General features: G+C 42.4%; 1 protein-coding gene and 2 long non-coding RNA genes across 3 annotated transcripts in view; 2 read left to right on the top strand and 1 right to left on the bottom strand.

The window, feature by feature from the left end:
• The window catches only part of LOC112432149 (uncharacterized), a 499,305-nt gene that overhangs the window by 453,478 nt on the left and 19,119 nt on the right, over positions 1–26,708 (top strand). The window lies entirely within an intron of this gene.
• Positions 5,628–8,401, bottom strand: LOC143420551 (uncharacterized). Its single transcript, XM_076888746.1, has 4 exons — positions 8,265–8,401; positions 7,195–7,343; positions 6,331–6,495; positions 5,628–6,255 (listed from the first exon to the last, which is right to left on the bottom strand). The coding sequence occupies exons 2-4, from the start codon at positions 7,249–7,251 to the stop codon at positions 6,166–6,168; spliced, it is 312 nt and encodes a 103-aa protein (XP_076744861.1). The 5' UTR covers positions 7,252–7,343; positions 8,265–8,401; the 3' UTR covers positions 5,628–6,165.
• Positions 12,664–24,555, top strand: LOC143413481 (uncharacterized). Its single transcript, XR_013094094.1, has 3 exons — positions 12,664–12,719; positions 24,154–24,197; positions 24,492–24,555. It is a non-coding gene; the product is annotated as an uncharacterized LOC143413481 (long non-coding RNA).

Here is a 26,708-nt window from a genome sequence, read left to right as displayed (position 1 = left end):
GCCTGGCTGTGGCCTGCTGGCGGATGGCCTTGATTCTTTTTAAGTTCAGGGCCTGGCTGCAGGGTTGGGGTCCACACTCTGCTTCATCATCACTCTGGGTTCTCTGCTAGGATGTGTTTATAAGTTACACTTGTGTTTGAATCCTGCAGCTTATCACACATTTGATTTCCATGTGTGACGACTGCAAGTGTCCAGAGTGAGGACAGACTGAGGGAGCCACTGCTGCACATCATCTGTGAGGCTTTGCAGCCCTGATGATCCACCAGGACAAACTCAGCAGTGTGTGAGGAAGAGGAGGAGGAAGAGCCAGCAGCAGCTGACAGATGGAGAGAATAGACAGACTGTTCCCCGTTTGTGAAGGACTGCTAGGAAAGTTTAACATAACTGTCTGTGCTGAATCAGTCTTATTAGGTAATGTTCAAATAATGTGATCATCCCAGTGTTTTCAGTGTGGGAGAAAGTACTCAGAGCCTTCAAGTTACACACTATGAAAGGCAGCAACAAGTTTAATGTTCAGAAACCTAAAGTCTGTATCAGCAGCAGAATGGAGCTAAAAATAAATGTTGGTTTCAGTTCTATGAAGCTTTGAGTATTTTGGATCAGCAGCTGCTGTGTTTGTTGCATCATATTGCTGTAACTGTTTATATGCTTTATATATTCTGAGCTAAGTTGATCTATAGTGTTACATCATATTCTATAAGGATGTTATGTGTTTGTAGACTTTCTGCCCAGTTTGACCCATTTAGCAGAAGTCAGCCTGTTTAAGGCTCTGATATCTATTCTGTGTGACTTACAGCAGTTATGACATGGTCTGATTTTCTCACCCAATAAAGGAATATTTCCTATATCAGTCTACTCTTCATTCTATCAGACACAGTTATCACAGCTCCTACATTTGCTTTTTACACATATATGTAAGCATTGAGCCACATTTAGTACCAACATATTAAAAGAACAATATTTGTCTCTTATATATGATACATCTGTATACACACTGTCACAGATACTTGTCTGTGAGTGAAGTGATTAATATAATAACTATAATATTGGCCATATTATATTTACATTGCCACAGTGAGATGACTTTAGTCTCATGAACAACATCAGCTAATTGTTATTTACAGCTAATCTTAAACGACTGTTCAGCACAGAAATGAAGCCCAACAATCATGTTTCACAGTCCTGTGGTCTCAGCCTCAGATACTCATCAAATCACACAGAGCTCATGTAGAAACAAATGAACTAAATATGTTCTCCTTCATTTCTGTCAAACAAAGCTGTATGAAACGTTTCCAGCTGTTAGTATCATGGTTGCTAGGCAACCTGGGCAGCGCGACGGAGGCTAGACGTCCCATTTCACGAGCCTACGAGCCTCGCACTTCGGCCTTAGCGGTCTTTGAGTACGCGGCCCTTGAGGACTTTAAAGCTGCAGAACCTGAATCGGGATACAGCCATGATGATCTCCAGCCTCGTGCTCGCCAACATTCTCACCTGAGTTAAGAAGACGATCACTGAAATGGTCTCAGCAGGTCCTTTGATGACAGCAATGAAATGCAGTGGTAAGGCTTTTTGGGGATTAAGTTCGTTTTCATGGCAAAGAAGGACGATGCAGTTCATCTGATCACTCCTCATAACATTCTGGAGTGCAGGCAAAATGCTATTATAAAAACTTAAGCAGCAACTTCTCCAGGTTCCAATATTTATGCAATTCTCAAACCTTTTGGCCACGACTGTATAACCTCTTCTGAAGTTTAGTGGATATTATACATGGTTATGCTCAGGATGTGTCGGCCAGTTTCCACTGGAAACGCCTTTTGGTTAAACTGTCAGCGAGGAATTTGCATTTGCACTGTTACATTTTTATATAACTTTAATGCACATAAACAACAGCTGCTTGTTTCAGTGAAAATACATTGATGGGTTTTTAATAAAGTTGTGCAGCTGTAAAGTATTTTGTCTGGTGTCAATTCTATCGTCAGCTACATCGTTATGGCAAATGTTCAAATGTATATGGTGATAAATATCTTTGGTCACATGGTCCTGCTCTGTCTGTCACCTTCTGTGTTGAGCTCATTGTTTCCTCTGTAGTGGCTGAGCTGAGTCCAAGTAGCTGAAAATGTTCCTCTGCTGCTCCGTCAGACTCTCCTCCTCCTGCTGATCAGCTGGGACACAAAACAGATCTTTGTTAGGCTCCACACTGCACTGAAGAGTCAAAGTGTCTCATATGTTCATCTGACAAGTAAAAGAACACATTTTTGTTTCCCGAGGTGGGCAACTTGTTGGAAACAAACACAAAAGCTTTGAGCACTGATACCTGCCATTGCTGGCATTGAAAGATGCAACGCCAGCAATGTACAACCAAGATGGCGCCGCGTATGGATGCCCTGGTGCTTCAGTGCGTTACTTTTGTTTTGTTTTTGTGCATTTCTTCTGTGTCTGGGCACTCCTCTGGATACTCTTACACCAGAGAAGAGCTCCTTAACTACAGGACTACAACGCCTGTGGATTTATTTCCAATATTTGTCGCATCTGCGGCAGATTTACTGCAGACTCTGACCAGGAAAGCGAGACGCCGAAAGAGAGGGAAGCGAGCCGGCGCACTCGTGCGTTTGAGGAGACGCGGACTGCGAACTGCTCTTCCTGGGATCTTCCTTTCCAATGTACACTCAGAAAAATAAAGGTGCCAACTGGAACCAAAAGTGGTTCTTTAGACTGATGCCATAGAAGAACCTTTTTTGGTGCCACAAAGAACCTTTCAAACAATGGTTCTTTGAAGAACCATTTCTTTCAGTGGTTCATTGAAGAACCTTTAAAGGTGCCCCAAAGAACCATCAAGAAATGGTTCTTTGGGGCACCTTTAATGGTTTTTCAATGAACCTTTTTAAAAATGGTTCTTTAAAGAACCATTTTTAAAAAGGTCCTTCAAATGGTTCTTTAAAAGAACCATTTTAAAGAACCTTTTTTGAGTGGTTCTTTAAAAAACCATTTTAAATCTTTCAAAATAAAATGCATCATAAATTGAATTTGAGTAGGGTAAAAATAAATACGAGCACAGCATAGACATATATTAATGGTTTATTGTCATTTTGTAGTTACCAAAAGACAAAAAGGCATTTTAACCCTCAGCACAACATCACTACTAATACATGTCACATATTAGTGTTTTAAACAGTAATAATTAAATATATTTGCTATACTATAAATAAATATATATAAATACTATAGCTACAGATAACACAACAATACATTTATTGTTTAATTAATAAAACATCAGAAAGTGATAAAACACATTAGAAATAGCAATAGCTTCATAACAGACCAATAAATCAACACATTTTCATCAGCAGATGTTTGCATGTTCAGTAAAAATATTTCAAAAACAAGTTTATGATTAAAATGATCAATGAACTTTAGCATTACGCTATGTAATGTACGTTTCATGTTGTACTCATGGTCTTTTGTTAGTCCAGTTTAGTTTGTCTCTGACGTATGTTTCATATCAAATACAGGGAGTGCAGAATTATTAGGCAAATGAGTATTTTGTCCACATCATCCTCTTCATGCATGTTGTCTTACTCCAAGCTGTATAGGCTCTAGGGCTGCCACGATTAGTCGACTAGTCACGATTAGTCGACTAGTCACGATTATGTCGACTATTAAAATCGTCGACGACTAATTTAATAGTCGACGCATCGTTTGAAGCTTTGTAAGATCACAAAGGACGCAGGAATGAGTAGTAGGATTTAAGAGTGTAATAACGGACTGAAACAGAAGATGGCAGCACTGCATGTACAAGGATGCCAGCTGCCGTTAAACCCCGAAGAAGAAGAAGCTGTGTCCCAGAATTCATAGCGCAGCCCAGCATAGTTGTCAACAATGGCGGCAGCTAGTTAGTTTTAACTTTACTCTTATTATTCTTTCTGGGTCACAAAATAAACGTTTAACATATTTTCAGGCGAGAATGTAGCTGTGTAAACCTCAAATATCTGCTCAGTTTATCAAGACACCACATATTTTCAAAAGCGCTCCGACGTTTTCGGAGACGTCTGTTACCCACTAGCTCGTTAGCTAGGCGGGGGCAAGGCTAACTAGAGCCGTGAGAACACCGGACTCCCGGCAAATCGTTTTCAAACCCACCGCCGTCTTTCGCTAGTCAGGTTAAACATATATATGAGTCACTTAGATAACTTAAAAATGTTATTGTTTGGCTTTCTTTAGTATTTTATTTGTTCCTGAGTAAATCTGTTTGGCTGAGATTAAAGTTATAGTTTTTGCACAGCTAAAACTGTCAAGCAGACAGCTGATTATCAGAAGTGTGAGACGCTGGAGAATATACTCCGGTGTCCTGTTATATTTTAGATAGCAAGGAGTTTATTAAACTTCACCGAAACAATCTGCAAATTTCATTAAAAATTAATAAACTACCATCTTGTCTTTATTTTTAGTTAGCACAAACACTTCAAGCTGTAAGCTAATGATAGTTATATAAGACCAGATGCTGCTGGTGCAATAAGCTGTACGCTGTACGTCCAATGGATGATGATCTGATTAGTCGACTAATCGCAAAAATAATCGGTGATTAGTCGACTATCAAAATAATCGTTTGTGGCAGCCCTAATAGGCTCGAAAGCCTACTACCAATTAAGCATATTAGGTGATGTGCATCTCTGTAATGAGAAGGGGTGTGGTCTAATGACATCAACACCCTATATCAGGTGTGCATAATTATTAGGCAACGTCCTTTCCTTTGGCAAAATGGGTCAAAAGAAGGACTTGACAGGCTCAGAAAAGTCAAAAATAGTGAGATATCTTGCAGAGGGATGCAGCAGTCTCAAAATTGCAAAGCTTCTGAAGCGTGATCATCGAACAATCAAGCGTTTCATTCAAAATAGTCAACAGGGTCGCAAGAAGCGTGTGGAAAAACCAAGGCGCAAAATAACTGCCCATGAACTGAGAAAAGTCAAGCGTGCAGCTGCCAAGATGCCACTTGCCACCAGTTTGGCCATATTTCAGAGCTGCAACATCACTGGAGTGCCCAAAAGCACAAGGTGTGCAATACTCAGAGACATGGCCAAGGTAAGAAAGGCTGAAAGACGACCACCACTGAACAAGACACACAAGCTGAAACGTCAAGACTGGGCCAAGAAATATCTCAAGACTGATTTTTCTAAGGTTTTATGGACTGATGAAATGAGAGTGAGTCTTGATGGGCCAGATGGATGGGCCCGTGGCTGGATTGGTAAAGGGCAGAGAGCTCCAGTCCGACTCAGACGCCAGCAAGGTGGAGGTGGAGTACTGGTTTGGGCTGGTATCATCAAAGATGAGCTTGTGGGGCCTTTTCAGGTCGAGGATGGAGTCAAGCTCAACTCCCAGTCCTACTGCCAGTTTCTGGAAGACACCTTCTTCAAGCAGTGGTACAGGAAGAAGTCTGCATCCTTCAAGAAAAACATGATTTTCATGCAGGACAATGCTCCATCACACGCGTCCAAGTACTCCACAGTGTGGCTGGCAAGAAAGGGTATAAAAGAAGAAAAACTAATGACATGGCCTCCTTGTTCACCTGATCTGAACCCCATTGAGAACCTGTGATCCATCATCAAATGTAAGATTTACAACACAGTACAGTACAGTACACCTCTCTGAACAGTGTCTGGGAGGCTGTGGTTGCTGCTGCACGCAATGTTGATGGTGAACAGATCAAAACACTGACAGAATCCATGGATGGCAGGCTTTTGAGTGTCCTTGCAAAGAAAGGTGGCTATATTGGTCACTGATTTGTTTTTGTTTTGTTTTTGAATGTCAGAAATGTATATTTGTGAATGTGGAGATGTTATATTGGTTTCACTGGTAAAAATAAATAATTGAAATGGGTGTATATTTGTTTTTTGTTAAGTTGCTTAATAATTATGCACAGTAATAGTCACCTGCACACACAGATATCCCCCTAAAATAGCTAAAACTAAAATCAAACTAAAAACTACTTCCAAAAACATTCAGCTTTGACATTAATGAGTTTTTTGGGTTCATTGAGAACATGGTTGTTGTTCAGTAATAAAATTATTCCTCAAAAATACAACTTGCCTAATAATTCTGCACTCCCTGTATATGTCATATCAAAACAAGCCCACACCTGCAGTTGTTTCAGTTTTTCACTGGTGTTTCCTGTCAGCTGGTCAACCTCACATCCATATCAGCCAACCAAATGACAAGTTCCTCCCTTTGTGCTTCAAATCCCTCCCACTCTGAGACAAGGAGCTGAAAAAGAGAGAAAAGAGTCAATTATAAAGAAGAGAAAAGTGAAACCCTCCTCAGAAGGTCTGACTCGCATACCTGCAGTTGACCTGTGATGGACTCCAGTTTGGCGTTCACGTCATCCCTCGCCGATGCCAACAGCCGAGTCTGCAGGGTGCCCTGGAAGAGCTGAGTTAATGTTCGACTCCTCCTGGTCAGGCTCTCCAGCTGGATGAGCCGAGGTCTCCACTCTCGCCGCTGCCTCTGAACACAGAAACACAAATTGCATCTGAAGCAGGAGGTGCAGATTTTTTTTGCTATTCTTTTCTAAATCCAGGCTAGATCACGTGGAGGTATTTGGAAAACTTTTTTGGCCAGCGGACAACTGTTGTCTTGCAGAAAGTCAAATCAAACATATGCGATACACAATCAATTCACAAGAACACATAAAAAAATAAGTCCAGTTCTTGCCTGATTTCAAGTGAAATCTGCATCAAAACAGGGTGACAGAAGTAAAACGAGAGCACAAAGCCTCACTTTTTACAAGCCTGCTATTACAGTTCTCCTCTATGCAGACGACTTTCCTGTTTTCAAGGCACAACTTGGATCTGCTGTACGAATCTTATGGATACACACTAAATGAAACAATAGTGTGCATGACTCCAGATTCTGATCCCTCATCCTAATATGGTCCCAACATAGCAACAGCAAGAAAGCAAATGTTGAGGCTTCAAAATACAAAGTCCATAAACCAATGGCTGACATGGGTTTTATCATAAGGGTGATAAATATACAGATTTCAGTCTGTCTTAGAGATTTGATGTTCATTTACCTGCAGATGCACTATACGTACCTGCTCCATGGTTTTTCACAACATTTTGCACATCACTATTTAATACAGGAAGTAGGTGAACTAAAACAAGTCATCGTTCTTTGTGAGAGGACCATATTAATGAAACCAACCTCAATGACATCATAGGGATCCCTAAAGATGCTCCTGCTGCTTTTCTTCCTCCTCATCCTAAGCTTCCTTCTCCTTGTCCTCGCCTTCCATCCAATTGTAATTCAACCTAATTGTGTTTCTCCCCCTCCTCTTCCTCATTTTGTTGGAGCTGTGAACACAATTAATGTGAATCTGGATTAATTTGTGCAAACAAGAAAAATCTACAGCTTTTTGGTCAGAGGTGCTCTTGTGATTTAAGCCGGGTAGAGTAGATTTATGTGTTGATGCTACCTGCTTCAGCTCTGGCTGCTGAGTGATATTTACACCCTGGCTGGATTACAAACTTTAACCATGTGCTCAACTTTGGCCCAGTGCTGATACCTCTTGTTAGTATAACGACCTCTTCTTAGCTTGTATGTATGATGTATGATGGTGGATAAATGAAATATACAAAAAAATTAACTATATTACAAAAGAACATCTACCTTGGAAACATCAAATGACTGGAGCATAACTTGTCAACTAGTCCGAAACTAAGTTATGCAGGAACAGTCAAAGACACACCTTCTCATGTCACATTTCTATTCATTTCTATATAATTCGATTAGACAATAAAGAGTTATCTAATCTAATTATTCATTCAAAACACTTATGCATAGCTGTATTTTATACAGCTCATACATAATTCAAAGTACAGGTTCATGTGAGTATTTAATGTACGGCTCAGATCTACAGAATTTCAGAGTTTCTAGAGCAGACACAGAGCTCACGTCATAACAGGCTTCAGGCGCCATTTTAGTGACTTTAACAATATATTAAATTTTAATTTCGGTCTAGCTGACATTAGGTTATGTACGCAGCACGCAATTGAACCACATATTTTAGAAGCCAAAGGTTCAAATTAGCTGGGAGCAGCTTCACTTAATTATAACAGTGGTTTTGTTAGGAAAACAGTTGGATACTAAATTGCGCTGACCTCAACGGCTAACGTATCTAGCTAATCGCTACTGTTAGCACAACATTAACAGCAAGCTACAATGACGAGTAACAAAAACAAAACAGTAATAAGGTTTTAATGAAAATGTTTTACCTTTTCTAACAGTCCCAGAATCCACAGCTTCAAAGTCCAGCAGGTACTGAAGACTGTTATCCGTTTCGCTGTCACTGTCCGTGAGTTTTTTTTCCCGAAGGTCAAGGCCCGCCGCTCGCACACTCTGTCTGCGCATGCGCATCCCAACGACTGACCCCCTCCGTCCGCTCCCGGGAGGTTATACTATGACGTGTTCTCTCTCTCTCCCTGTCATGTATTTGGCTCGAAACACATATTAACAAATTGATCAGTGATGAACAACTACTCAGATCATTTACCTAAGCAGTGTGCTTTGTCAAAACGAAGTCTGTGTCCATTACACTGACATTCTGTTCTGCAGTTGTTATTTACTTGTATTTTATAATTTGACTTTACATACTGCTGGGTGGTTTGTAAAGTTTATTATTATCATTATGCTATATTTTCAAAAATATATAATAATCTCAAAAGTAATGCCTTGGAGTAGAAAATAGTAATGCTTTATTAAAATTTAAAACTAAAGTACAGTATTTGAATGTGTGTATTGTGTCTATTGTTTGCAATTATTTCTAACTTTTATTTGAATATTCAGTTTCCTACCATCTTCTCTTAAAGGGTAATTGCCAGGTATCCCGCCCTTCCCCTTCGCACACACATGCACACAAAGAAAACACACAGTATAATTCACAGCCTCATTATAGTGAATAAATATTTATGCCATTTACACCATCAAACTTAGATTTGATAAAGAACCTTTTGTTCTTTAAAGAACCATTTGTAATAGCTGAAGAACCATCCACAAAATAAAAAGGTTCTTTGACGTATGATGGTTCTTTAAAGAACCATGAAGACATCTGAAGAACCATTTAAGAACCATAATTTTTCTGAGTGTACGATCACTCAGGAATAAGATAGACGAACTGGCCCTGATGAGAAGCATGAACAGAGACTTTGCCTCCTCCTGTGTCTTATGTTTTACGGAGTCGTGGCTCAGTGAGAACATCCCAGACTGCGCGCTCAAGCTGGAGGGCTTCCATCTGCTGCGCGCGGACCGGCAGGCCGCTCTCTCCGGTAAGTCCAAAGGTGGAGGTGTCTGCTTCTACATTAATAGTGGCTGGTGCACAGATGTGACAGTGATTGCTCAGCACTGCTCTCCCTCTCTGGAATATCTTTTTATTCACTGCAAACCGTTTTATTCTCCGCGGGAGTTTGCTTCATTCATCCTGGCCGCTGTTTACATCCCGCCAGACGCAGATGCGCAGGCAGCTCAGTGCGCACTCGCGGAGCAGATTCTCCACATGGAGCGGACATTCCCGGACTCTCTCATCATTGCTCTTGGGGACTTTAACAAAGCCAATCTGAGCCATGAGCTTCCGAAATATAAGCAGTATATTAAATGCCCGACCAGAGAGGAGAGGACATTAGACCACTGCTACAGCACGATCAGCGGGGCCTATCGCGCGGTGCCCCGCGCTTCACTCGGACTTTCTGACCACGTCATTATCCACCTAATCCCCGCGTACAGACAGAGGCTGAAGCTCTCCAAACCTGTCGTGAGGACCAAAAAACTGTGGAGCAACGAGGCTGTGGAGGAGCTTCGCACATGTTTGGAGTCTACAGACTGGGACACAATGAAGGCTGCTTCTAACAGCTTGGACGAGTTTACGGACACTGTCACCTCCTATATCCACTTCTGTGAGGACAGCATTGTGCCATCACGCACCAGGGTGAGTTATAACAATGACAAACCCTGGTTTACTCCTAAACTCAAAAAGCTGTGGCTGGAAAAGAGTAAGGCGTTCAGAAGCGGAGACAGGGACTGCTACAGAGAGGCCAAGTACAGGTTCACTAAGGAAGTGGACATTGCTAAACATCAGCACTCTGAGAAGATGCAGCAGCAGATCTCAGAGAATGACTCGGCCTCTGTGTGGAAAGGTTTTAGGAATATCACCAACTACAAGCCTAAAACCCCCCACTCCACTGACGACTTGCTCTTGGCCAACACCCTTAACGACTTCTACTGCCGTTTTGACGAGCCATCAGGCAGCCTTCACACCTCCAACGGCCCCAACAATAGAGACACTTTGGACACTAATTCCCCCACCTCTCCCCCCTCCATAGAGCCATCACCACCTTCAAACTGTTCACCTACAACACCCCCCTCCTCACCCCACACAAAAGAGGATTTCACACCACCTCCTCCCACCACAACTCTTCATATTCATGAAGCAGATGTGAGGAAGCAGTTTAAGAATCTGAATGCTCGGAAAGCTCCCGGCCCAGACGGTGTGTCTCCTGCCACCCTCAGACACTGTGCAAACGAGCTGGCCCCAGTGTTTTCTGGCATTTTCAACTCCTCACCGCAGGCATGTCATGTGCCTGCCTGCTTCAAGTCCTCTACCATAATCCCTGTCCCCAAGAAACCTAGGATCACTGGACTAAATGACTACAGACCCGTGGCTCTGACATCTGTGGTCATGAAGTCATTTGAGCGCCTGGTTCTCTCCCATCTCAAGACCCTCACGGCCCCCCTCCTGGACCCCCTGCAGTTTGCATATAGAGCCAACAGGTCTGTAGACGACGCCATCAACATGGCCCTACACTTCATCCTGCAGCATCTGGACTCCCCAGGAACCTACGCCAGGATCCTGTTTGTGGACTTCAGCTCTGCCTTCAACACCATCCTTCCAGACCATCTCCGAGGCAAGCTTTCCCAGATGAATGTGCCTGATCCCATCTGCCGGTGGATCACTGACTTCCTGACGGACAGGAAGCAGCATATGAGGCTGGGAAAGAATGTCTCGGACTCCCGGACCATCAGCACCGGCTCCCATCAGGGCTGTGTTCTTTCTCCTCTGCTCTTCTCCCTGTACACCAACTGCTGCACCTCCACCCACCAGTCTGTCAAGCTAATCAAGTTTGCAGATGACACCACCGTTATTGGGCTCATCTCGGACGGGGATGAGTCTGCCTACAGGAGGGAGGTTGAACGTCTGGTGTCCTGGTGCAGCCACAACAACCTGGTGCTGAATGCCCAGAAGACAGTGGAGATTATTGTGGACTTCAGGAAGCACACAGCCCCACTCCCCCCCATCATCCTGACTGACACCCCCATCACCTCTGTGGACTCATTCCGCTTCCTGGGTACCACCATCACCCAGGACCTGAAGTGGGAGCCCACCATCACCTCCGTCATCAAGAAAGCCCAGCAGAGGATGTACTTCCTGAGGCAGCTGAAGAAATTCAACCTGCCAACACGGACGATGATGCAGTTCTACACTGCAATCATCGAGTCCATCCTCACCTCCTCCATCACCGTGTGGTACGCTGGAGCCACTATCAGGGACAAACAGAGACTGCAGCGTGTTGTGCGCTCTGCTGAGAAGGTGATTGGCTGCAGACTCCCATCTCTGCAGGACCTGTACACCTCCAGGACATTGCAGCGTGCAGCTCGGATCTCAGCTGACCCTTCTCACCCTGGACACAGTCTGTTTGACCTGCTCCCCTCAGGCAGGAGGCTCCGGTCCATTCGCACCAGAACCTCTCGCCATAAGAACAGTTTCTTCCCCTCTGCTGTTGGACACATGAACAATAACCGTATGACTGTCCCCGCCACTAACACATGACCCTACGCTGTGTCACTGCATCATTCCATGTTTGGCACTGATCACCACCTGCACTCATGTATATATCTTTCTACGTAGCACTCTTAATTCTTATTCTCATGTATATATCTCATGTATATCTCATGCCCATATCTTTCTACGTAGCACTTTTAATTCTTATTCTTACTTTTATTTTTTCATGTCTATTTAAGTGCTATTTATGACACTATGTTTGCACTGAAGCACCGCAGCAATTTCCTAATGTTGTAAACCTGCTCAACATTTGGCAATAAACCCCTTTCTGATTCTGATTCTGATTCTGATGTGGATTGTCAAGACTCAAAACAATCATCAAGCAAAGACAACAGGGATCAAATGTACCGCATTTTGATCCGGGACGTACTCTGCATGAAAACAAGCGCTCACTCTTCCTGCTCAACAAATGACAAGGGCGGAGCCTTATACCACGTGATACAGAAGCTGTGCCGTGTGATGCTAAAATTAGCAGGGAAAAAACAACGGAGAGCACGTCAGGGATGACGAGAAAGTGACAGGAGAAAATCCGTCCCGGTCAACCACCCAAACATCAATAACGGGAACCTTATACAGCGCTTCCCTATACACGTCGAACTCCCGCAGGCACAAAGACATTACGGAGGCTATCACTTATCACCTGACCAAAGATATGGCTCCATCAACACTGTGCAAAACGAGGGATTTAGGAAAACGATCAACACCCTAGACAAACGCTACACAGTGCCGTCCCGCAACTATTTTTCTATTGTTGCACTACCTGCTCTGTACACGCAGCGTCGAGCAACGGTGGAGACGGAATTTCAAGCAGGACAACATTTTGCTGCAACAACAAAACGTGAGACATTTGTTGTTTTATGTTTATTTATTGTTATGAGAGAATCATGATCTCAATTCTAAGCCAAAAAATCGTGATTCTCATTTTATGCAAAATCGTGCAGCCCTAACATTAACACAAAACTATTGTTTCACCAGAGAAACACACATGAAGAGAGAGAGAGAGAGACAATAACAGCTACCAAACAGTCGTCATAATTCGTCACACAATGAGAAAAGGACAAATCAACAAGTAACAATGACTAATTAATATTAAAATCTGTAACATAATGTATTGTTTGGAGTTTAGTCTGATTGGTTCAGGATGAGCTGCCATTATCCAATCACACGTCTGCTTACCTGCATCTTTTCTCTTTTTTCTAACCTGAGCACCTGATGGCTTTGAACTTTTGTTGTCCATCTTCCATTGGTTTGAATTTTGCGCTCCAGTACAAACACAAATCCCCCAACCCGAGGATCAGCACAATTAACCTAACAGCAGGCACGTGCAGAGGGGGGGGGGCTAGAGGGGCTTGAGCACCCGCCCCTTTCCTGATGGGTGCCCAAGGTGCCCTTTTGCTGAGGCAACTTTTTAAAAAAAATTCTTTTTGTTTTTAATGTGTGTGTGGGTGCGGAGTCCTGTCTGTGCCCCTCAACAATAATATTTAACTAGTAATCACAGTTTTGCTAAATAAAAGGATCTGGCTTGCATCAGTCACATGATCACATTTAACCAATGATCGCCCTTGACGGCAGAACGCGCTGGTTACGAGCCGGGAACGAGCTCACAAAGAGCACGTGCATTTTTTCCGGTCCGGAGCTGTAGGAGAAACACAAGTTAACTCAGAGACACAGACTGATGCGACAAAACCAGTAAGTAGGTGCACAGCGTGCACTGTAGTGTGTAGCACCCAGGAGTATTAGCTTATTACGTACACGTTGGTAAGCTGTCTTGTTGCAACTGACGAACTGAAACAAACGAGCGTGCTGTGTGTGCAACAGCGTGACAAACATTACCTGTCCTTTTATTAACTGCACAAGTAGTGCTGGTCACAGCTGCTGGCTACCTGTGTAAGGCTGTCATGGGTCTGTAGCTCTGTCACCGTTTTAGGGAACATATTTAGTTTTAAAGTATTTAGAAACATATTTAGTTTTAAAGTAAGTTTCCGGGCTTTTCCTGCCTTTCTGGAGGGATTATATTTCACTAAAAAACGATCTAATATGCATGTCCACATAATAATTATTATCATTATAATATATTAAAAACACACGCTGTATTTTAAAGAACATACATTAAGAAGCAGATTATATTAGATTTATATTTTAAATAAGACAAAATTTGGATTTTACAGCAGTAAAATGATTGTATCTCTACAGTTTAAACATGTAATGTAATGAGTTTCTCCTCCCCTTTTGTGAGTGTGGACGCTTCATCTCTTTGCTCTTTAAATGCTTTGCTTCTTTTATTGATTTTTATTGATTTTTATGCTGATTTTTTCCCTTTTTTCCTTATGAGCTTACCTGCGATAGCTTCTGGACACTTATAGATCATTAGGACTAAAGTGTTCTTAACAGAAACAGCAACATTTTTATAGTTACCTTATCCTCAGCGCTCCGTGTGTCTGTGGCCTAGACACAGCTGAAGCCTGATTACAGCGTCTGGGCACCGAACAGCCTCAATAGCCTGGAAAGGGGCTAACCGCTAGGCTAACTAGCAACAAGATGCCTTCCCTCTCCACAGATGACTACCACAGCCTCCTGCAGAAGATTGCAGTACTGGAGACAAAAATTCATCGCTTAGAAGTAAACGTGGAGGTAAATGGACTGTGTGGAAATGAAACAACCTTGCCTTTGATTCAAAACAATGGCGATGAGCAAGCTAGTACACAGCTAAGGAGCACAGATAACATGACCAAGAAAGTAGACTCTGTGCATTATTATAAATCCTCAAGTGATAATCCCCCCTTGGACTGTCTTGGTGCAAAACCAAGACATAAATCATGTCTCCTGGAAGGGGGAGGACGTACCACAGGCAGGGCACAGCGAGCTGAAATCTCTGAAACCGACTGGCCTTCACTTCCTACGAGACAGAGAAGCTCTTCTACCCCTGTATACGGGAGGAAACAGGACTGGACAACCGCGAATAGGAAGGATAACAACAAACCTCCAAAACAACTGAATGTGAAACTGCAGAACAGATTTGCTCCACTATCAAAGGACCCTGGATCTATATCGGACAACCATCCATCTAAAAGCAGTGAAGTAAGGTCTGAAAATCTGTTGAAAAGTAAAAGACCACAGGGAAAGCTAAAGGCTAGGCCTGAAACTCTGATTGTGGGTGACTCTGCCGTAAAGGATGTACAAAGGATGTGCGGTAAGAACACTAAAGTCCTCTGCTTTCCTAACGATATGGTCAACAACCTGAAGGAGAGAATTCTTCAAATTGCAGATGAATATCCAACTGTGACAAACATTGTTCTGCATACAGGGTCAAACGATGTGTCCAAACAACAGTCGGAGGTTCTGAAACTGGACTTTACTGGATTATTAAACACTGTAAACTCTCTGAATGCAGCTGTATTCATCAGTGGACCTGTACCGCCGGTCAGAGGAGGAGACGAGAGATTCAGCAGGTTGTTTACACTGAATAAATGGATTATATCAGCATGTGCTGACCACTCAGTGCAATTTATCGACAACTTTAATATTTTTTGGGAACGCAGGCATCTGTTTAAAGCAAATGGATTTAATTTTAACAAGTCAGGGGTGAAACTGTTCACCTCCAACTTGTTTTATTCCATACGTCATCCATCTGTGCTTGGTGCCAAGGCTGAGATAAACGAGGAGTTATCTCATAAAGAGGAACAAACAGTACTCCAAGAACAGACAAAGCCCAGCAGAAACCTTGAGGAGGAGCTCCATTTGCCCCCACCCGGGAAGAGCCTCAGAAAGGAGAGACATCTGAGGCAAGAAGAGGGGTCCCTATTTGCCTCCAACTCTCTCAACAACACCAACGACCAGGACAAGGGACCACGACCTTCCCCAGTCCCCCAAACAGGCCATCACCCTCCTCCCCCTCCCTTTCTCCCTCCTCCCCACACCTGAAATTCACTGAGGAGATGATGGAGCGGGTCAATGCTGGGCTCAGATCTACCCCCCGTCCCAATCCCTTTTTGTCCCCCATAAACCCCCCACCAGAGCGGCCAAAGGTTCGCCATCGAGCCCCACCCTCAACAGAGCAATCGAAGTCACATTGCCCAGCCTCGCCCCCCTTAGTTCCTCCTTACCATCTTCATGCTCTGTCTCCGCAGTCTGATGTGTGATGTGTGAAGGGTCCGGGCTGTGAGGATTATGGCAGTGGTGACTTTTCCCAGGAGAAGCTGGGACCCTGTTTACTAGAAGGTTTTAAAATTTCTGTACTTTTAGGTGACAGGAGACATGTGGCCTGGTCAAAACACAGAGAGGTGCACTCTAAAAGATCTTTAAACATAGTAAACATACCTTGTGTGCCACAGACTGCTCCCAAACACGAGGGGACAAGTAATACCTCTAAAACACTTAAGTTGGCTTTATTAAACGTTAGATCTTTAGCTGGGAAAACATTTTTAATTAATGATTTAATCACTGAGCACAGCCTTGATTTTATGTTTTTAACTGAAACTTGGTTGGACCAAAGTAACAGTGGAGCTGTTCTCATCGAGACGACCCCTCCTAACTACAGTTTTATCAGTGAGGTCAGGGTGAGCAGGAGAGGAGGAGGGGTTGCTGTCTTATTTAATGAATCATTTCAATGTAAGCAGCTATCTCCTGGAAGTTTTCAGTCTTTTGAATATGTGGCTTTACAGCTGAAGGCCCCATCCAAAGTTGTGTTTCTTAATGTTTACAGGCCTCCCAAATACTGCACAGACTTTTTTAATGACCTCAGTGAACTGCTGTCTGTGATCTGTGTTGATTTTGACTGTGTAATTATTGTTGGGGATTTTAACATTCATGTGGACAACCCTCAGGACAAAGGGACTAAAGACCTGAGTAACACTCTGGGCAACTTTGGGCTGACTCAGCATGTAACAGAGGCCACACATAATAGAGGACACACTCTTGACCTACTGATCTCCAAAGGCCTGAGCATTTCAAAGGTTACTGTGTCTGATGTGGGCGTGTCTGATCATTACTGTGTTTTCTTTGAAAGTAAAATCTCAGCCCACACAAATATATCAACAACAGTGATCACAAAACGGTGTATAACTGAACACAGTAGTGCAATTTTTAACCAGGTCTTCCCATTAACACCTGACCTGTCCAGAGGGTCAGTCAATGAGCTCGTAAATAGCTTCAATGCTAACATGTTAAATGTAATGGACACTATTGCTCCCATTAAGGTGAAGGTTATCTCTGGAAGGAAAAAGTCTCCATGGAGAAACTCCACACTGGTGAAAAATGAAAAAAGAGAGTGTAGGAAAGCTGAGCGCAGATGGAGAAAAACAAACCTCCAGGTTCATTATGACATTTATAAAGAGAAACTTCACAATTATAATTTACAACTGAGGAGTGCAAGGAGGTCCTACTTCTCTGACATCATCACTAAAAACAGCCATAATGCTCGGGTCTTATTTTCTACAGTTGACAGGCTAACGAACCCTCCTGTGTCAGTGGCAGCTGAACTTCATTCGACCATGGCCTGCAATGACTTTGCCAAATTCTTCACAGAAAAAATCCAAAAAATTAGACAAGCAATTGGTACATCAACAGCAGATCCAGGATATATACTGTGTCCACCAAAAAACTGTTTAAACACCATGAAACAGTTTCAACCTATTAACAGCAAAGACCTGGAGGACATCCTAGGTCAACTGAACAACTCCTCCTGCTGTTTAGATGTCCTGCCAACAAGTTTTTTCAAAAAGGTCTCAAAGACTTTAGAGTCAGACCTGTTACAGATCGTCAACTTTTCTTTATTATCAGGTGTGTTTCCAGAACCACTAAAAACTGCTGTAATCAAACCTATACTGAAAAAGGACAATCTTGACAAGACACAAATGAACAACTACAGGCCGATCTCAAATCTCCCATTTTTAAGTAAGATCACTGAAAAAGCAGTTTCTCAACAGCTCAATTACTTCTTAAAACAGAATAATTGCTACGATGCCTTCCAGTCAGGTTTTAGACAGAACCACAGCACTGAAACCGCTCTGACCAAAGTGTTTAATGACATATGTCTGAATACAGACAGTGGAAAAATGTCAGTCTTAGTTTTACTGGATCTCAGTGCAGCATTTGATACAGTTGACCACAACATATTACTCAAACGACTGGAGAACTGGACAGGTCTTTCAGGAGCTGTACTAAACTGGTTCAAAACATACTTAGAAAACAGGAAATACTTTGTATCAATAGGTAACTTCACATCTGCGCAGACAAGTATCACATGTGGAGTTCCCCAAGGTTCCATTTTGGGACCCCTTCTGTTTAACATTTACATGCTCCCACTGGCACAGATTATAAACAACAACAAAATAAACTATCACAGCTATGCAGATGACACACAAATATATATCACAATGTCACCAGGAGACCAAGGCCCTGTGCAGGCTCTTGGTAAATGCATTGAGGAAATCAATGACTGGTTGTGCCACAATTTTCTCCAGCTAAACAAAAAAAAAACTGAGGTAATAGTCTTTGGCGCCAAAGAAAAACGATTACAGGTCACCAGAGAACTTCAATCTATACATCAAAAAACCACAAACCAAGCGAGAAATTTGGGTGTAGTGATGGATGCAGACCTAAACTTAGAAAAACACATTAAGACAATAACAAAGTCAGCTTACTATCACCTCAAGAATATTTCAAGGATAAAAGATCTGATGTCTCAACAGGACCTGGAAAAACTAGTCCATGCATTCATCTTTAGTAGGCTTGATTACTGTAACAGCATCTTTACAGGTCTACCTAAAAAATCAGTCAGACAACTACAGCTCATTCAGAACTCTGCTGCTCGAGTCCTCACTAAGACCAAAAAAGTGGACCACATCAGTCCAGCTCTGAGGTCTTTACACTGGCTGCCTGTCCGTCAGAGGATAGACTTTAAAGTTCTGATGCTGGTCTATAAAGCTCTGAATGGTTTAGGACCAAAATACATCAATGACCTCCTGACCCAGTATGAACCTTCCAGATCCCTCAGGTCATCTGGATCCGGTCTTTTATCAGTTCCCAGAGTCAGAACCAGACACGGAGAAGCTGCATTCAGCTTTTATGCTCCTTATATCTGGAACAAACTCCCAGAAAGCCTCAGATCAGCTGAAACACTCAGTTTATTTAAATCCAGGTTGAAGACTCACCTGTTCTCAGCTGCATTTGAATAAAGCACCAAATCCACACTTTTAAGCTTAAATTTCAAAACTTACATTTAACTACTGATTTTATCTACTGTTCTGATTTTATCTGTTTTGATTTTATATACTGTTTTGTTTGTTTGTTTGTTTGTTAATTAGTTAGTTAGTTTATTTGCTTGTTTTAATCAATTTTAAATCATGCTTTTTATTTGTTTTTGTTTCTAATGTCTCTGTAAAGCACTTTGAATCACCTTGCTGTTGAATTGTGCTATACAAATAAACTTGCCTTGCCTTGCCATCAGAAGGGCTCAAACCTCTACCTGTCCTTTTATTAACTGCACAAGTAGTGCTGGTCACAGCTGCTGGCTACCTGTGTAAGGCTGTCATGGGTCTGTAGCTCTGTCACCGTTTTAGGGAACATATTTAGTTTTAAAGTAAGTTTCCGGGCTTTTCCTGCCTTTCTGGAGGGATTATATTTCACTAAAAAATGATCTAATATGCATGTCCACATAATTATGCATTATTATAATTATAATATATTAAAAACACAAGCTGTATTTTAAAGAACATACATTAAGAAGCAGATTATATTAGATTTATATTTTAAATAAGACAAAATTTGGATGTTACAGCAGTAAAATGATTGTATCTCTACAGTTTAAACATGTAATAAGCTTTGCCCTGCACAGAGTGGATAGTGAAACACATGGAATCATCATAAATACATTATTTCATATTTATTACTTCCCCCTCCTCTTTGCTTTATTATTGTAGCTCTAGTAATGAATAATAATGTAAGGATTCTGGATCAGCACCATGATGCCCATAGTATATACAGTATTCTGAAGAAGGTCTGAAATGTCACTGTGTGTGTGTGCATGTGTGTGTTTTATTTAGATGGATTTTTTAAAAAAAATATTACTCATGATATAACATTGTCCAGACATGGCTGGTAAGGACATGAGGAGGAAACAGTAGGAGCTGTGTGAGGCTACTAAAGGCAGTGCTATAACATTTTTCTGTCATCATTTTATTATAGATTAAGTGCAAGAGTTGTTAGGTGTGGATAATTAGATTATAGTTTATTGCAATAGCAAGTTGTGCCTTGTTCTCACATAGACAGCAAGTGCAGAGTGATATATGAAATGATGGGATGGAAGGAAGAAGAGAAGCAAAGAGTGATTCACAGGCAGAGCCTAAATTATTTCTCACAGTTTTTTGTTGCCTTATGGTTCCAAGCGCTGTCACCAATCTTTGCATTTAGTTATTATCTCATGACACTTGTTTAATCAGCTACCATCTCTCCTGTGGACTTTTTAATGTCTACAGTCTCAGACCAACACAGCCCTGCCCTCATAGCTGGACTGGCCATCAGGCATACACTTGCCCGGTGGGCCGCTGGCGATTTTTTGTTTTTATGGGCCGACCGATTGGGAAGGGTATAAACAATGAAAGGCGTTGGATTGGCCAATTGGTCATGATCGACTCTGGGCTGGACCAATTACAGCCGAGGAGGTCGGATGCACCCTCCCCCTTGTTTAGCAATCTTATAGACGAACTAAAGAAAATGGAGAACAAAAAAAGGAAAGGAGGTGCCGAAAAAATTAGGGCCAAAAAGAAACAAGCCCTTCAGGCAGACGCTGCCAAATGTGTGAAAATTACTGAATTGTTTGGTGGTAGCTATGGCACAGCTTCCATAGATTTAGCAAGATCAGCAAGTGGTGGAGGCCAGCAGGTGGATGAAGGAAAGGGGAGGCAGGAGGAGGAGAGACGCGAGGTGGCCGCCGGTCATAGTGGCAGAGGAACTGAACTTCAGGCAAGAAGTTATGACCTGCTGTCTATCTGTGTCAGATAGAAACTAATTTTAGTTGTAGTTTGTTTTCGTTGTGGTGACTTTATACAGTCGCTTAGAATAACTCGTACAGCGTAACTAGCATGACGGAGTTTATATACTGCTGGGCGGGTGCTATGAAGTTACTGATAGTAAATTTTATTTTATGCTTAAGGTTAGTTTCTCAAACTTCTCAAAATCTTAACAAATTGTGCCAATCCTTACATGTTGCACCAGCTGATTTATCATCAAAAGTGGAGAAGTCTGTGACAGAGGAGACAGAAGAGCAGGAGAGAGAGATGAAAGAGCAAGAGAGAGAGAGATGGAAGAGCAAGAGAGAGAGATGGAAGAGCAGCAGAGAGAGATGGAAGAGCAAGAGAGAGAGATGGAAGAGCAAGAGAGAGAGATGGAGCGAGAGAGAGATGGAAGAGCAGGAGAGAGAGATGGAAGAGCAGGAGAGAGAGATGGAAGAGCAAGAGAGAGAGATGGAAGAGCAGCAGAGAGAGATGGAAGAGCAGGAGAGAGAGATGGAAGAGCAAGAGAGAGAGATGGAGCGAGAGAGAGATGGAAGAGCAGGAGAGAGAGATGGAAGAGCAAGAGAGAGAGATGGAAGAGCAGGAGAGAGAGATGGAAGAGCAGGAGAGAGAGATGGAAGAGCAGGAGAGTGAGAGCCAGGGCATCGATGACTTTGCTCGCCCTGAACCTGCCATATTACAGGCCTTCTTAGATTACCACCCACAGCAGAACAGTAGCAGTGCAGTTGTGATGAGGGTGTTCAGCTGTAATGGCACCAACAGGAAGTGGCTTACTTATTGCAAAGAACGCCATTTATTGTTCTGCTTTGTGTGTCTGGCATTTGCAAGGCTGACTGACACCAGCACATTTATAACAGGCATGAGTGACTGGCGACATATACATCTGCGCACAGAGGAGCATGAAAAGAGCAATACACACCAGACCTGTGCTGAAGCTTTTTTCTTAAGGTGCTCAAAAGGCAACATCAGGAGCTTGTTTGCTGGCAGTCAGTTGTCAGCTCACAGAGCACAAGTGAAAAAGAGACGGCAAGTTTTAGAGCGTATAGTGGATGTGATCAAAGTACTTGGGAAGAGGGGACTCAGCTATAGGCATGTGGAGAATGAGGCTGCATACATTTTAGGTGATAACACCATCGATCATGGTAACTTTCTGGAACTGATTGTGTTATTAGGCAAGTATGATATGTGCCTTGGAGAACATTTGAATGACTGCATTGAAAAAAGCAAGAAGTTGCATCAGACCAGTGGATCAAGAGGTAGAGGATCTCTCATCACCCTACTCTCCAAAACAACTGTCAACTCAGTGATTGATGCACTTGGCCATCTCCTTCAAGAGAGCATCGCCAGTGATGTCCAGAAAGCTGGGATGTTTTCTGTTCAGCTAGACACAACCCAAGACATCACAGGTTATGATCAGTGTTCAGTAATCATCAGGTATGTTACTGAGTCTGTGCAGGAGAGGCTTGTCTCCATAGTGAGGTGCGAAGCATCCACGGGGCAGTACTTTGTAAACTTGCTTTCCGGAGTTTTAGAGCATCTGAATCTAGACAAGGCCATGTGCACTGGGAATGCAACAGATGGTGCTTCAAATATGCAGGGCCAGTACAAAGGCTTTTCAGCACTTATGACTGCCCAGTCTCCAACTCATGTGCATGTGTGGTGCTATGCACACATACTTAATCTTGTGATTGCTGACACAACACAAAGTGTCATTGAAAGTGGATCACTCTTTAATTTACTTAATGACATAGCTGTGTTCATCAAGGAGTCCTATCACAGGGTTAATCTGTGGGAGAAACAAACCGAAAACACAAGACACAGACGCCTCAGTCCAATAGGTGAGACACGGTGGTGGGCCAAGCATGATGCCCTCCAGAAAATCTTTGGACATTTTGGAAAACCAGATGATGGCCTCTTCGTTGATGTAGTGCTGACGATGGAAGCCATTGAAAAGAGGGAAAAAGAAAAGCCAGCTGTTCGTGCCAAAGCACGAGGCTTTAAAGAGTGTCTCTTGAAGCATGAAACTGTGTTAACAGCACAGATATTTCTTAGAGTGTTTGAACAAACAACTCCTCTGTCAAAGTACCTCCAGTCAAAGGGGATGGACATTCTCTCTGCCCATCATATGGTGACTGCCACACAAGATGGCCTCAAAAGTATTGCCAGGGACTTTCCAACTGTGAAGACAGCTGCAGACACATTTGTGAAACAGACAAATCAAAAACTAGAGGAGAGGGAGAACAACACAGACATGGAAGTGGAGGCTGAACTACCTAAAAAGAGAGCCAAAAAGAGAAAAGGCATGGCCGGAGAGATGCCTGAAGATGAGTTGCAAATCAATGCTGAGAAATCATATGAGGTGAAAGTGCAAAACATCATCCTGGACACAGTTATTGAAGCAATCCACAGACGATTTGTCATACATGGCCCTCTTCTTGCCGATTTGGCATGGTTGGACCCCAGGAAGTTTAGCCAGGTCAGAACAGTTTCTCTTCCAAGTAATGCATTTCAGAACCTCAGCGCCTGTCTACTTAAATTTGACAGCAGGGCTACAGTTAATAACCTTCAGTCAGAACTGAAACGTTTTGCTGAACAGTGGGAAAGGCTTAAGACATCACATGTAGATGAGTACACGACCAGAACAGCAAAGGACAGATCTGAAGAATGGGACGAAGAAAGTGAAATTGTGACCGAAAGCTGTGGTTCTTGCAAAAATTGCCCACTGTGCTGCTATCAAATACTCAGGCGGTTCAACATGCTGTCTGATGCCTATCGTCTCCTTGGGCTGGCATACAAGTACCTGCTGACCCTCTCCCTCACTCAGGTTGCCTGTGAAAGAACATTCTCTACACTCAAGTTCATTAAAAGCAGACTCCGAAGCAGCCTGTCTGCAAACAAGCTGGAGATGTTTATGCTGATGGCCACTGAAAAGGACATTCTCATGTCATTGGACTCTGACATGGTCATTGACAGGGTAGCTGAGAAGAGTGACCTGCTGAGAAAGCTCCTTTTGTAACCTGGTGAGGTGAAATAAAAACGAGCAAAACATTCCTAATTATCTATTGTTAATATTAAATTCAGCTTTATTGTTATTGCCTAAATGAATACGTTTAGTATCTACCTTCACTTCAAACAAGTCAAGTGATTGGTAAATGCTTAGAATTTGTCCATCTTAATAGATAGAATAAATATGAGATTGGAGTATTAGGCATTTATAAACATATATTCTTACAGTCTTAATCTGTCATTGTTTCATTTCAGATGCTGTCAGTCATTTTAGGAGGACTGAAGTGTGTTCATTTTAAGTAAGTACTATATGGAATATGATTCAACCATTTTTCTAGAGTAAGCATACCAGTACTGTCATCGTCTGAAAAAATCTATTAAGTACAATTCTTTCTCAACCTTCACTGTCTGTCCTTTCACTTCATAAAGGTATCCATGTCTTAAGATATGTTCAGTGTTGCTGCTGTGGAAGTGTTGTAGGTGACCTTTTATTGATGAGTGAATAGTCTTTGGTGATACAATTCAATTATAATCTGTCCTTTATAGATTGTAATATTCATCTAATCTTTATTCCTTTCTGTCCTGTTTGTCAGGGTCTGATCATACATTGTTTGTTTAAGAGGTTCGAGACCATTCAACTTTTTAAGTTCATCAACGTAAGTACTAGTGTATATGATTTCTCTAATTCCTTTCTGGAATAAAGATGCCAGTACTGTGATCATCTGAGCAAGTCCATCAATTGCCATTCACAGTTCTTTGTCCTTTCACTTGTGTCCTGTTTTTCAGGGTCGCATATAATTTCTTCAGAAGTAAGTACTGTATATGATGCCAGTATTTTCCCATATTTTCTAGATACTGTATTAGTACTGTGTGTAAAATGCCATCAAAAACTCAATTAAGTGTTATTCTTATTCTTCTTTCTCACCTTTCTTTCGCTGTCTCCTTTCATATTTAAAGGTTGCTGTGTTAACAAAATATATTGTGCTACCATGCTGTTTTCTATTGTTTTGGTAAATAAATACTTTATGAAAATATCCCTAAATCTGTCATTTATTAATTTTAATATTAATTAATGATCATGTCTCACCTTTAGTGTTCTTGGTCTTAATTTCAGGTTTCTACCATGTGTTGTAGATAGTTCAGGAGGTTAACTCTACCAAGCAGTCTTTTTGTTTCCGCTATGTACTGTTTAAAATCCCGAATAGGGAGAATGGTGTAGGTTTAACTTTATTAGATTGATACATATATACCAACAAGGCAGTGTACATCAAAGCAGTTGTTTTCATGCAAAGGCTTTATGGTTTTTCCTATAGCGATTGACAGACCACGTGACTTTGCGCATTGCATGCCGGGAACTCCTGGCAAAACAATCCAAGTACCGCATCAAATACAAGCATTTGCAATTGCAGCACCGCAAAACGTTCATTCTCCGGTTCCAATACCTTCTTGTTTTTTCTTTGCCGCACAAAAAAGGTATGTACAAAACGACGGAGAACAATGCCGGTCCCAGTCCAGCCCTGCCTGCCCTCCAGCACTATCCACAGCAACCCCTCAACAGCAACATTGTACCCATCAGGTAAAGCATCGGCTACGTTTGCTTTGCCTTGTTGCCCATATTAGATTCTTGATGAAAGTGTGTTGTTGTTATTCAACCTGGTTCAATGTGCCCCTTTTTAACTTTGAGCACCCGCCCCTTTAAACCTCTCTGCACGGCCCTGCCTAACAGACCTACACCTTAGTTCACAGATTCACTTTGTCTAAGGTTGATTTCTGGGATTTCACACAACCCAGGATTCAGATCGTGAATCCATGATGGGCTTGGATTTACATCATTATAAATGAAATGTGCTCTACTTGGAAGCAGCCGGCCCCGCCCCTTTTGACGGGTTGTGTGAGACTTTAAATCATCAAACTGTAAATTATAAATTTAAATTGTTATTGATCCTTTACCCCGAGTCCTAAAGTGTAGATTTATTTTCTTACTCTTCTTATATTTATTGTTTGTTTACTTGCACCGCTGTAACTGCAGCCTCGTCGTCTCGTCTCTCTATATGCTGGACTGTCTGTAGCGGAGATGACAATAAAGTTTACTTTGACTTCAGCAGCGCGCAGGCGCACCGAGGGCTCTCGCGCTCACTTTATAGAATTTAGAAAAAACATCGGTGCAGATTATAAGTCTGTATCATAATATCTGTTTGTTGTTTTTATTTTGTTTTGCGAGTTGGTTATTAGATGCCGCTCCAGCCAGCCAGAGACTCCCCGCCGCCCCGCCCTCTCCTCCCTGTGCCGCCAGCAGCAGGCGCACCTCGCAAACGGAGGGCGCCCTTACTCCCAGCAAATGGCTGATAGAAAACCGATCGGTGCCTACGAATTTCCCAATATGCGCTGGCATGACGTCGGGGAAGCATGGGTACGACCGATTATTTTATTTTTTTCTTGCCCGTGATGCCCCCCCCCCACCACGATGCATTCTATTGGTTTGCACACTTACACACACCCAGCTGTGGTTTCCTGTTTTGCTGGACTCTGGAGAGCCCCGCCTTTAACGCTCTTCTCTCACAGAGAGCAACAGAAAACTTGGAAAAACTCCAGATTGACTGAACTCAGTTCAAAGTTACCTTGACACCTTTAGATGTGAGACGTAGTGATGGTCCGCTTGAAGCTGACGCTCCGGTGCGTGTGTCAGAAAGATCAACGCGCTGCTTCAGAAGCACCGTGTCGAGGCTTGATTCGTTTGGCCAGAGTCACGTGATCAGTGACGTCTGAAGCTTCGTTTAGAACGTACCTTTTTTAAATCGAACTTTATTGAA

This window comes from Maylandia zebra, linkage group LG2 (assembly GCF_041146795.1).
Source record: "Maylandia zebra isolate NMK-2024a linkage group LG2, Mzebra_GT3a, whole genome shotgun sequence".
Classification (NCBI taxonomy): Eukaryota; Metazoa; Chordata; class Actinopteri; order Cichliformes; family Cichlidae; genus Maylandia; species Maylandia zebra.
This window is presented reverse-complemented; position numbering and strand designations above follow the sequence as displayed.